The sequence below is a fragment of the Ammospiza nelsoni genome, chromosome 2, assembly GCF_027579445.1.
Source record: "Ammospiza nelsoni isolate bAmmNel1 chromosome 2, bAmmNel1.pri, whole genome shotgun sequence".
In the NCBI taxonomy this organism is placed as follows: Eukaryota; Metazoa; Chordata; class Aves; order Passeriformes; family Passerellidae; genus Ammospiza; species Ammospiza nelsoni.
In genome coordinates, this window is record NC_080634.1 from 80194359 (window position 1) to 80207802 (window position 13444).

A 13444-nucleotide genomic window follows, 5' to 3' on the forward strand; every position below is an offset into this window, starting at 1 on the left:
CATACAAGATGCCACAAATGTCAAAGATCAAAAGTAAATGGAAATGCTTATGAAAATTGGAGGAATATTTAATCTGTCCTACCTGTATAAGGTATTTTTTGTGTCTATTATGCCTTTTATATATTTAGAGAAGCGAGGAGGCATAAATGAAGCAATCTCAGAAATGCTATTTCAAACCTTACATACACATATGACTGGTATTATATAGGCACTGATGGAGAGATGCACACAGATTTATAGCCCTGCTAGCTGCAAATCGCTAAATATCTTAGCTAATAGTTTTAAGTTCCATATTTGAGAGCTGCAGAAAGCTCAATCTTCTCACAGGTCCATTCTTACATGAGTAGTACACTTTGATCCACAGATGAGCAATGGCATCTGCCAGTTCTGTGCCTTAAGTTCAAACTTAAATATACCTTGAGGATAGACATACCAAGAACAACCCAAAGAACCCTGGGAAGTTGACCAAGCTGATCTAAACTGAATAAATGAGCATTTATTGCCAAGCATGAGACACAAAACACCAACCCCTTTTAACTCTGCAAGCCATAACACAGGATTTCTGATATTGAAATATGCTCAGTGGACTCCATCTAGTGGTCACGTAACTTTCAGCTTCCCGAACTTAAAGTGATTATTCTGAGATTTTAAGTAGCTGATACAATAACCATAACAGAATATTATTTCCATCAGAGAGCTACAAACCAAGACAGTAATTACAGGATATTATTTTATTATGAAACTATGATGGAATAAATAATGGTCAACAATACAGCAGACTAGGGAAAAAAAAATCCATTTTTTAATCAAGCTTACTGTATTCAGGTAAGAGCAGCAGAAACTTCAGGCTCAAACATCCTTTTTTTACTTTCAGTTTGTCTAAGAAGGTCATTCAGGTTCAGGTCTTTCTCCTTTCCTTTGTTCCGAGCTATGCCAGGAACAAGTTCCAACTTCCCCAACAGGAGATGAATTGCTGCCAAAATATTATGCTGGGTGTATTGTCCCTTGAACTTTATCAGCAAGACTGCATACAGCAGGATTAGTGGATCTTTCTTTCCTAATAGGAACCTTATATTTAATGTGAGGAAAAACTTACTGGATCATGTTGTATGCTCTGGCTGGGAAGAAATTAATATAACAACCACATTAAGCTATATACAATACCAGGCAAATAACTCCAAAGTGATAACAAGCCTGGCAAGCAAGAATCCCAGGACAATTTCTGCAGGAAACTAGAATAGCATCCTTCAAATAATTATGATGTGTGTCATCTATTCATTAACCTGAATGCTCTTTTTAAACTCACTGACGTTTGAGGACCAACACAGATTTAAAATCCCTTTTGGATAAGCAAACAGTGACAGTGTGGCCTCCTTGAACATGCCTTAAAGACAAACATACTACTACAATTTTCAGGTAAACCACCTACCAGATGAGATGACATGACACTGCACATATAAGTGCCAGTGCAAGTGGGTGCAGATATGCCTGGCAGAAAGACATCTGAAATGCCACTTGACAACATCACTGTACTGGGAAAAATGAGACATGGGCTAGGTGAGATCACTTTCTATCTTATTTCCACAAAGCTTCCCTTCTGTATCATTCAGCTGCCTGGTAGTCCCTTACCAACATGGCTACAAACAAGCCCAGAAAGGCATGAAGTGAAGGGCAAGCAGATTCTCTGTCAGAATCAGCACCCTGGTGAAGGACAAGACTCCTGAAACCAAGGATATAAAGACCATTATGCAACATTAAAGAACAGAGTGTGATTGACAAATAGTATTGTCAATGTGATCAAACTAGGAAATGGATGACAACCCTTCCATCACCTTAAAACTCAAGCCTATTTTCTGTATGTTGACACCCACAGCATTTCCATTTGACTTTTGATTTCTTGACAAACCTGTTAAAATGAGAACAAGAACTATCTTACTGACATTCACTTCTCCATGGGAAACCCAGCTCTTTCTGTGGAGCACCCACCTTCTCATTCATGTATGTTTCAGCACTCCCTCCAGCCCATGAAGGGCAGCTGTGTATTGGGTAACCAGTAAGGTAGCAAGATCATGTATCTCCATATCAAAACTAAAGCATCCAAAGGCAGTGGAGGCTCTGGATTTGCAGGCTGAAACCAAATTTTATGTCTATAAACTCAGTCACGTCGAATTCCAGGCTCCTGAAATTAACTACTTTACAATTTGGGTGTTATAACAAGTAAAATGTATTACATCCTGCACTCATGTAACTTGATCTTTAAATGCTTTCTCTACTTCAACTTATGCAAGCTTTATCTATTCTAATTTCAATTCTCCCACTCTTTGTTGGGAGAATAATTTTATAGTAGTCAAAATATAAGCTCCTGTCTTATCTCTGAATTCAACAAGCAACTCCTCCCCACCCACAGAGAACCTGGAAGTACTAAAAACAGTTCCATCTATGCTTCAAATTTCCAAACCCAGATCAGTGTCTGTCAACGTGCCATTTCTTCTTAAGTCAATAGCTCCACCTGAGTATCAAAAAACACACAGAAGTACACAAAGCAGCAGCTAAGGATTATTTATTTACACTGATGGATCTATATTACAGGCTTCTCTGAACCCTAGCAGCTATGGATCAGCATTACTCCTTCTCAGGTTTGTTGTGACTACATTTATGAGTTCATCTCCCTTGGTTTTTTTTTTTCATTTTGGGCGGTTTGGCATTGTTTCTCTTGTTTTATTTGGGTTTTGGGAAAAGTTGTGTTTTAAAGCGTATTTAGGTAGCTTAGCTAATTTTATGTGAGGTCACTTGATATTTCCACTGCATGAAAAAAAAATATGGTTCTTAGCAGAACAAACTTCAGAAAGACTATTTAATTTTGACTTGTAAGGACTAACACTGTTCATTCTTCCCTGAAAACTTTAAACAAGTTTAGAAGAGGAAGGTATCATTTTGAAAAGTGACTACTTTTGTAGAGTTGGTGTCCTACATTTTTTATTTTTCAGTATTCTTTCCTAGAATTGTTACTAGAAGAAATTTTCCATGAGTACAATAAATACAGTTAGGAGAAAAAAAGCCAGTCTAAATCACATTTCCTTGACTTGCTCAGAATTATAAGGTTGACACTTTCTTTCTGAACTATCGTTACTGAGAATGTTGCACAAAACAAGGTCTGCATTTGCATTTAACTTTTCCACAGAAATACTGTGAATCTGATTTTTTAGGCAATGTGCAGCCTCAGCTGACTTATTTCTTCCTCTTTCCAGTCTCCAGATTGAAAAATGATCTAGAACTTTCATGTTCTTTTTTGTTGTTGTTGTTTTGACACAGTTGCTTGCAGGGGTTGAATTACAAATGTTGTTCTAAAGGTACCTGGCATTCTTTTCATCAGCTACTGAGCTGAAGAAAAATTCTAGCTGGTTCTCTAGTGAAATGGGCCTTTCTATTCAGAGAGGCCCCAACCCAAAACTTGGCCTGGACCGAGAGGTTTAAAACTAGAATTGCAGGAAAAGCCTCCATTAACATTGCCACCAACAAGTACTCCAGTCTGAAAGAGCCTGCAGTCTGCTTGAGCCACGGATGTACTGGAGAGAGCACAGCAACGGGCCATAAAGGTGATTAAGGAACTGGAGCACCCTCCCATGAGGACAATCACACTGCTGGCACTGTTCAGCCTGGAGAAGGCTCAGGGGATCCCCTCAATGTGTATAAACACCTGCAAGGAGGGTGCAAAGAGGACAGAGCCAGGCTCAGCTCAGGGATGCTCAGTGACAGGGCTCGAGGCAACGGGCACAGCCTGAAACACAAGAGCTGCCTCTCAACATGAGGGAACACTTTTTCACTGTGAAGGTGACCAAGCACTGGCACAGGCTGCCCAGAGAAGTTGTGGAGTCTCCATCCTTGGAGATCCTCAAAAGCTCCCTGGACACAGCCTTGGCAACTGGCTCTAAGTGACACTGCTTGAGGGAGAGAGTTGGACCAATTGACCTCCAAAGGTCCCTTCCAGGCTCAGGCAGCCTGGGACTGTGAGACAGAACCACGGCACTCCTTTGCATCCCTTGGAGAGAAGTTATCTGCTGCTTTTTTTTTTTTTTTTTTTTTTTTTAATATTATGGATATTCACCACTAGGCCTAAGGTAACACTGCCTAGTCACAGAATGGAATGGTTAGTTTCACCAGCTTGAGGTGCCAGATCCAGACTTTTTAACAAAGGCTTTTGGTTTCTTCTTCCTCACTTTTCCCCTCACTTGAACTGCTAGGAATCTCTGGACCCAGCAGGAGAACACAGAAGACAGTGCCTGGATTCCCCATTCCTCCCCTTACACCTGATTCATTGGCACAGATGGGGAGATGACAAACTGCTGTAACAGATGCAGCCATCCATCCTTACACTAACAGGGAATCCCATCCCTCACTCTTTGCAGTCAGATTAAGACTTTTTATTTTCTTAATGTATCTGCAGCAAAGCTGCTATTTCTCCCAAATGGTCACAATGGGAGTGTAACTAGAAGACAACACCAGCAACACATGTTGAATTTCTCTGACCAAACCTTTTTGGTCCACAAGAGCTTTCTTCATAAAACCCCATTCAGAGTTTCTGATCAACTTTCTGAAGCCCTTCAGATAACCTAGCACACTTTTTCCTAAAGCAGAGTCAATTCCACCAATGGAATTCTAGCCCTTGCTTAATATAAGAAATCTAGTCCTTAATGTTAAAAGGGTTAGGTTTCAATGTGTGTTAATTTATTGCACTTTTAGTGCCAGAAGAAATCTCTATTTTGAGATAATACATGTTTACTTTCATTCTCACAAAAAGAACTTTACTTACAATAAAATAAAATTTTAAAAAACCAAACCTGTACCTTTCTCAAGATGCAATAGCTACCACTACCTCATAGATTATTAAATTTAAGAGATCAAAGACATCAGTGCCTCTGGACTAAGACAGAATGCAAGCCACCTTTCACAAATCAATCAATCTATCCATCTATCCATCCATCTTCTAAATTAAGGTCTTGAATAAGCTACCTGACCAGAATTATTGGAGTATCTTCTTGTCTTTAGAAATAAGTTATTTCAAAAATACTTCAATGAGAAAAGTGTTGTGTCATTCATGGACTACTCCTGCAACTTTTCTGCCTTGCATAATTAATCCTCTCCATGGACACAGACAATCAAAGGAGGGGCAAGGGAAAATGGATTTGTCTTTACTCTCGTAAAATGATGGAGTACCCAAGCTCAATGAAGTACTTGAGACTGTACAATTTCAAAATAAAAAATAAACACGAGCTAAGGAAAGAAGTTTTACATATATATTATTTTAATACATATTATTTTTATAGTCATTGCAATGGTAAGGTCTTCAGCCACCATCAGAAACTTCAGGTCTAAATGAAAGCTCCCTGAACACCAACACAGAAGATGTTACTGCACCTTTTATCTCCATAAAGAACCATGGCATCAAACCACCTCTAACAATTACAAAAATTCTTAAATTAAAGCAATATAGGCCATACATTTTTCAGGAGGCCACAATCAAGCTGCTTGCTATCTTGAAAACTGACCTCCCCTTGTTTGCTTCAATAACTTATTAATAACTTCTCATTATTTTTAGAGCAGACCAACATGAATTTGTCAGAATCTCCAAGTTACCTCAAAAATACAAATATCTGGCAAAATTAACTAGTTCACAAATGGTTCATCTTGCATACACATTGATATCTCTGATGGTCATCTAATCTCAGGTACACACTACTCACAAGAGAGCCCAGTGACCACACAGGCTTAAAAATGACTTGAGCATTCACATCTATGCAACAGAAAAGACAGTTTACACTAGTTTTCAAGATGAGTGGTTACAAACCTTTTGGAAGCATTTGCATTGAAGCATAATGTAGCACAACCAATGACTTTAAGTCAGATACATGCTTTTAAGTTAATTGCACAAGGTCTTAAAAAATAATCACTGAGTTGTGAAAGTCCCAAGTTTAAATGTAGGTGTAATGAGTTCTACTTCCAATGAGATAGAAACATCCTGATTGAGGATTAAAGGGCATGAGTAGGAGGAAGAGAGGAAAGATAAGGTATGCTGTGGTATCCCATATTGAGTAAGATGGAAAACCCAAAACAGCATCAGGTATATCTGACATTTGCTGCAATAGAAAACTACTTATATAAAGTACTTATTCTTCTATCTTAAACATAATTATCCTTGTTTAGCAGGAAAGAAAAAAAAATCCAGAAAATAATAAAAAAAGAAATTGCACCTTACAAGAATGATCTAATGTTGTTGAAAGTTTAAACGTCTACCTGTTCACATAGAAACTCAACTGTCCTGTATTTTGTTTTTAAAATTGCCTTCCTGAGCAAGAATTTTAATATTCAAATAAGTTTAATGGTATTTCTTAATAGAAACTTTAGTACTGTAGTCCAGCCTCTGAATCTTTACAATCACAGAAACATCTATCACACCCAGTGAGTCCTCTTTGCAGTATCGACTTTCCAGAAGTGTTCTACCATCTTGTACCAAATCCAAAAGGTTTATATATTGCACTTTGCAGAAATAAAATTAGCACCTTTATTAAAAATATCTTATTCTCTGAGTATTTTTATTTCCTTTACAAAAGGTAAGCAGTACATACCATAAACTAAAATAACTTCTTAGGGTCAAGGACTAAGCTTTTTCCCCCAGGTAAAGAAAGTTCAGCAGTTCAGAGTGACTGAATTAGCATCACCATTTTTAGCACGTTCCTACAAGATGAAATATGTTATGGTGATGTTCATTGCCAGCAACAATTTTTCCTTTAAAATCTTGAGTGTCAGTTCACATCTCCCTGCTTTTATTCATCCATTCATAACAATTTGCTGCTTCCAAATTCCTTATGTATACAATTTCACATTCCATGTACAGACAGCTCAAGCTTCATCTTTGTTTCCTGCTTTTCTGTACCCATCAACTCTAAAAGATCCCAGTCCTTCCTCATCCCTTTACATACCACTTTTAATTCCTACTTGGCTAAAGGAAGCCGTCAACCCTCTTTTGTAGACACACTACAACTGAAATCTGGCACTTAATGAGGATCCAAATACTCTGCTCATCACATACAGAAAAGCTGCTGTGGAGAGAAGCACTCTGTGCACACAGCATATGAAATGATACAGGAATCAGAAAGGAAAATGCCAACCCCAAAATAAATACTACATAATCCTCCCAGTATTTTTGGGGAAACATTGTATTAAAAACTTGGCAATAACACAGCATAGAGTGCACCTCACCATCCTTTCTTATGGAGTTGAGATTCACAGGAAGCAGAGATCAGGATTGGAAGGACCAAGTTGACATAAGTCTTCTTACAAAGAAAAGAAAGAATACCAATGAATTCGAGATCAAAAGCTTAGTAGGAGATGCAACCATTTCCTTTGTGATATACTGATTTTCTACCATGTCTGAAAAGCTGAATTTCTGAAAGAGTTTTAGAACTCAAGAGCTCCATCAGGTATCTGAACTTAATGTATGAAGCCCAAGATTGTCTTAAGATACAGTCCTAGCCTTTAAATAATTAAAATATATTTTACATATCCAAATCAAAAAGAAGAAATGTATAGAGCAATTTGGGAATCTCTCAGATTTCATCTTATTTCCCATATCGCAAATTTCTTCTGTATAATATTAATTTTGACATGGGGAAAACAACTTTTGCTGCATTATTTGGCATATTTTATCATTTTCATTATCTGCACATTCAACAAAGGCATTTTATTTACAGCTAGGCTAAAGCAGATCAAATTTCACAGGCCAAACATTATCTTAATTGCTTATTATCCTTAAATGTCAGCTCTAATATAGGTATATTATTACAAATAACCCTAATGTAGAGTAATTTTGTCACTGAGATGAGTTATCATTAACATACTACTGAACAAGACACTGATCTGTATGCAACATGCTTTGAGTAACTCATCATCACTTAAAGACATCACTTTCAATTATGCATAATACTAAAACTGCATTGAAAACTGCTCTTGGCAAGATTGCTGGTTTAAGAGACACACTTGTCATTCCCATAATCTTCCCTCTCAGACATAAATGTATTTGGGTGGCCAGAGGCATCAAATTAAGTCACATGACAAGTCTGAAGTCAAAACAACATCAACAATGCACAAGAGGATATTCAGCAGGGATGCTACTGTCAAGCAGAAAATATAAAAACTGAATCCAAATAATCAAGAAATGCATTATGGGCCTTAGAACACAGTGAAAAGCTGATTGCCAAATAACAAGATTTCCTTTCAGCCAACCAAACTGTACTTGTTGGTTCAGCAAACTATATCCAACAGAGAGAATGTATGAGATGTCAAATGCTGACAAGACAGCTTGCTTCATTCTGTGATGAAAACTAGCTTGGCAAACCACATCTGCTTCATGTTTTTTACTACACAGTCAAGTTATTTAGTCTGTCAACTGGCTGAAAGTCTCTGACTTTCAGATCCAATGAAGAGCTATCTGAAAATTTAAGATATACCACACTATCCTGCTGACATGTGGTTTTCAGTTCTCTTTCATCAATATAATCTCAAGGACATTAATAAAATGGAAAAAAATAAGCATATTTTAGTAATGTGATCTAATAAACCTCATTAAATATGGGCAAAGCTTTTCTTTTCCCTTTTTAATCTAGCCACACATTGTTGATTGTAAAAATGGATGGAACTGTTAAACAGTAGCCACAATAGCAACTCACAGAATCTACTCAAGCTCAGAGAGATTCGTAGTTCCCATTTATCTGCTACTGCAAGTAATGACTGCATGTTTTGCATCACTGCTCAGTACATCCTGCTGCAGAGATGTACAGTCCAAAGCAATAGCTGGTTGTAAAGATCTGGACAGACCATCCACCATGAACTGCTAGTTGGAATTAATTCCTTCCTACCTCCAGATTCTACACAGCACCACTAGTCAATGGCCAACAGCAGTGTTTCAGTACTGGAAATCCTCAGCACTTGCTTATGGGCAAGTGATGACAGTAAGATCCCTTTAGTAACCAGTGCTGGACTATGTTTTAAGCATGACAATTTGTTGACAACTCAGTTGAAAAAATCCTGGGAAAGTGCTATATCAAAGAGCTGTGAGAGGCAGCTTGGGAAGGAAAGTGGGTCTCCTTTACTTTAAAGTCCGACATCTGAACAGAGCATTCCACAACTACTCTAACACTGGTAAGACTTGTATTTTCACCAGGTCAGCCTACGAGATTGTTCAGATAACAAAGCCCAGAACCTCCAACAGATAAGAAACAGGTTAACCTGTCAAACTTAGAGATGCAAATATTTTTTGTTAAGTCTCCTATAGCAGACTATAAAACAATACTATCCCACCGAAATTTCTCCTTTAAAAAAAGTACTATTTCATTCTAAATGTCAATGTTCAACAAAAAGAGTTACAGTATATTAACATGAGGAAGAAAATGCAAATGTAAACTTGCAATTACTAGCCTTTTATTTCATTATTTAAACAGTGTGTGCACAAGAACATTGGAGTTCAGTGATAAAAAGAACAGCACTGATAGTAAGAGAGACACAGCAGCCTGGGTAAAATACAGCTGAAACAAGAAGGTGAACTTCAGCACAAGACTAAGTGAGGGAGATGGGGATTCAGCTTCATGCATCAAGTTAACATAAAAGGATCAAAAACCTGACATGAATGTTAAGTCACCATGAATGGCAAGTCACCCCTTCTGCTCTCTAAAATGCTGATGAAGAACTTATCCAGGATAAGCTCAGCACATCACTCCACACCATCAATTCTTTAATCTCCATAAAATTCTGCAGAACACGCTGCTGTGACAGCATAAAAACACCTGGGATATTAGTGCCTATCACCCTATTACGTACTTAATAATTTAATTAATCCAGGTTCGCCATTATTATGGTCAACCTGAATTAATTAAAGATGCACATAAATATTTTCCAACTCACTGACAATAGTCATGAGTGACCGAAGGTTAAACCTTCTAAAGGCAGAGGAGGGAATGGCAGGTTTGCAGACTACTGCAAAAAACCCATTTATGTCATGACAATACCCAAATCTCCTTTGTGCTCCCCCAAAACTAAAAGTATTTTAAAATACGTATACTCTTTTTCCACAGATCCCTGTAAGTACTTGGTCCCTGGAGAAGTGTTAACATATTTGGATGTTCACTCCATGTAGATGTGCTAGCACCTTGTGGAAAGCTGTCAGTATCCAGGAAGACTCTGAACCCTGCATGTTTTAAAAATTCTGTGATGCATAGATGAGTAAAGGGCAATTTAGTTTTAGAGCCACTGTCTTTTTAAATCACAGCTACAGCATTTGTTACTCTCAAAACACACGCCTATGACAAGACACTGTCCCAACAGGAGGTTTAAAAAAAGACAAGATCATACTTAGCAAGAGCAAAGAAGAAAGGACAGATCAGCTTCCAGTATCAGGAATGCCAGCACCAAAACTTCTTCACTTACGCAGAGTTAAATGCTTACTGAAACATTCCCCTTGGAGATAACAAAACCGCAAAGAAAACAAATGCATACCATGAATAAGAGTCCCAGGAGAGAAACCCTGGAAAGTCTTACTGAGGCTGTTTAAGATGTCATCACCTGCAGCCTCAGTACAGCATTGGACAGAATTAAATTCTTAGGATTGGAAAGGGCTCCTGGAGATCATCTAGTCCAAACCCCCTGCCAAGGCATGTCACCTGCAGGAGGTGACACAGCAACACACCCAAGTGGGTTTCAAATGTCTCCAGAGAGGGAAACTCCATGAGCTCCCTGGGAAGCCTGTTCCAGTGGTCTGCCATCCTCAATGGAAAGAAGTTCTCCCTCATCTTGAGGTGGAAATTCTCGTGTTTATGGCCATTGCTCCTTGTCCTTTTACTGGGCACCACTGAAAACAGTTTGGCACCATTCTCTTAACACCTGCCTTTGAGATATTTATATGCACAGGTGAGATGCCCTCTCAGCCTTCTTTAAACTAAAACGCCTGGTTTAGACAACTATTTACACAAATTTACTTTCAGCAGTTTCAATTAAATGAACGCGCCCAACTGTGCACTGGAGAGAGCAGCAACCATGTGCGAGCAGGGTACAGGACAGCGGGATAAACAACACACCAAAACATCCCTGCTGCACTTGCCAGCGCTCATCTTCCATTCCGCACGACACAACGAAAAGCTGCATCTTAGTAGTAAAGAGAGCAGCGAGATGAAAGATGACTTTCGCGCCGCAATTTCGACACACGCGAAAGCGGCCGTGTCCCGTCAGGCCGGGCGCCAGCCGCCCGCTCCACAGGTGAAGTTTGCGGGGAGCGGCGGGAGCGCCCGGCCGTGCCCGCCGGGAGCCGCATCCCCCGCGGCCGGCAGCGCCCGCCCCGCACCTCGGCCCGCCGCAGAGGGATCAGAGCCCGCCCGCCGCCGTGACAGCCCGCCGGGGATCAAAGGGCCCGTCCGCTCCCGGGGGCCGCCGCCGCAGCCCCGCCAGGCCCGGCCCGGAGCCCCGCCCGGGCCGCCGCCGCACTCACCAGGAGGACGGAGCCGCGCACCACCTCGGAGACGCTCTGCCGCAGCTCGGCCGCCGTGCCGGGCTTGCTCAGCGCCCGCGTGAACTTCCGAGTCTCCGGAGCCACGAGTGCCATGGCTGCTGCCTCCGCGCTCCCTCCCTCCCTCGGCGCGAGGCCGCCGCAGCCCTCCCGGCGCGGCCGCCGGACGGACGGACGGACGGGCAGCCGGACAGCCGGGGCTGGCCGTCGGGGGGCGGGCAGGGCGGGCAGGGAGCGCAGCCCCGCCGCCGCCGGGAGCCGCGGGCAGCCCCTCCCTCCCCGCTTCCCTCCCTGCCCCGATTGGCGCGGCCGCCAGCGGGGCGGGGGGCGGGGCCTCGCCGTGCCCACCTGTTCCCGCAGCGCCCTTCTGATTGGCCGCCGGGTTACCTGCCCGGCTGCGGCTCCGCGCCCCCATTGGCCCGGCGCGGAGCCGGGGCTGCGGCGGGGCGGGGCCGGGCCGAGCCGGAAGTTGCCGCCTGCGAGCGGCCCCGCCCCGGCGGGAGCGGCGGTGGCGGCTCCTCTGTGGCGGTGCCTCGGCCGGGGCTGCTGCCCGCGCTGCCGCCGCCGCTGCTGCTGGTTGTACCTGCCCGGGGGAGCGAGGCATCCTGCCCGCTACTCAGCCCTGGTGCAGTGCTGTGTCCAGTACGGTGCCGGGGAGTCCTGGAGCGGGTCCAGCGGAGGGGAGCAAAGATGAGAGGGACTGGAGCATCTCTCGTGTGAGAACAGGCTGAGGGAGCTGGGCCTGTTCAGCCGCGAGAACAGAAGACTGAGACGGGACATCATGAACGTCTATCAGTGTTGAAGGGAGGGTGGCAAAGGATGGAGCCAGGCTGTGCTCGGTAGTGCTGAGCAGCAGCACAGGAGGCAACGGGAAATTCCACCTGAATATAAGGAATAACTTCTTTACTGTGCGAGTGACCGAGCCCTGGAAAAGGTTGCCCTGAGAGACTAAAGATTCTCATTCACAGGAGATTCAAGAACCTCCTGGACACAGCCCTGTGCTCGGGATGACCCTGCTTGAGCGGAGAGGTTGGACCAGACATCCCACTGTGGTCCTTTCCAACCTTGTCCCTTCCAACCTTGTCCATTACGTGATTCTGTACCTGTAGACACATGCGCACATGGAGCTGTATAAGTGAAAGAGTCCAAAACTTTGGGAAATATTTTGTGGTATGAGCATGTGTGCTGCTCATGAATCCAGCTTTTTCTCTGAGGCTTTCCTTTTTACTTTTTTGCCCTCACAAATTGTATCTGTTTGTAGGTAAAGTTGCACGTGTCCTTATTTAAGTAAGGGCTGCAAAGGTGATGAGGGCTCTGGAGCATTTCTCAGGAGGAGAGAATGAGGGAGCTTGGTCTGAAGAGAAGACTGCATATAAATTGCATTAATGCATATAAATGTCTCAAATGCAGGTCTCAAAAGGCTAGTGCCAGACACTTCATGGTGCCCAGTGACAGAATGAGGAGCAATGGCCACAAAGACAAGAATTTCCACCTCAAGATGAGGGAGAACTTCTTTCCATTGAGGGTGGCAGATCACTGGAACAGGCTGCCAAGGGAGATCACCTGCTCCCGGTGACCCTGCCTTGGCAGGGGGGTTGGATTAGGTGATCTCCACAAGTCCTTTCCACCCCTAAGAATTTGATTCTGTGGTTCTGTAGAAATGTGGATGCCTGTAGCATGTTTAATTACCAGGAGTTCCTGCTGAGAGCCTGGCTGGCAGCAGTGCTGGAAGATATGCAGGCATCAGACACATTTAAATGCCTGGAGCATTTGAGAGCATTAGAGCTTGTGCACCTTTATCTTCTTAAGCACCTTTTTATATAAACTAACAGCACTTCTCTACACTGAATATACAGCTCACCACTGAGGGAGGGAGGGACAGAGGGACTGAGTGCT

At 42.3% G+C, this 13444-nt stretch overlaps 1 protein-coding gene across 3 annotated transcripts in view; it reads right to left on the reverse strand.

Moving 5' to 3' along the window:
* Positions 1-11711, reverse strand: part of DOCK9 (dedicator of cytokinesis 9) — a 113137-nt gene extending 101426 nt beyond the window's left edge. For all 3 annotated transcript variants that reach the window (XM_059466417.1, XM_059466413.1, XM_059466410.1), the window contains exon 1: positions 11531-11711. In XM_059466417.1, the coding sequence (XP_059322400.1) occupies positions 11531-11644 (114 nt within the window). In that variant the 5' untranslated portion in view covers positions 11645-11711. The remainder of the gene's footprint in view (positions 1-11530) is intronic.
* Between the last annotated feature and the right edge of the window lie 1733 nt (positions 11712-13444).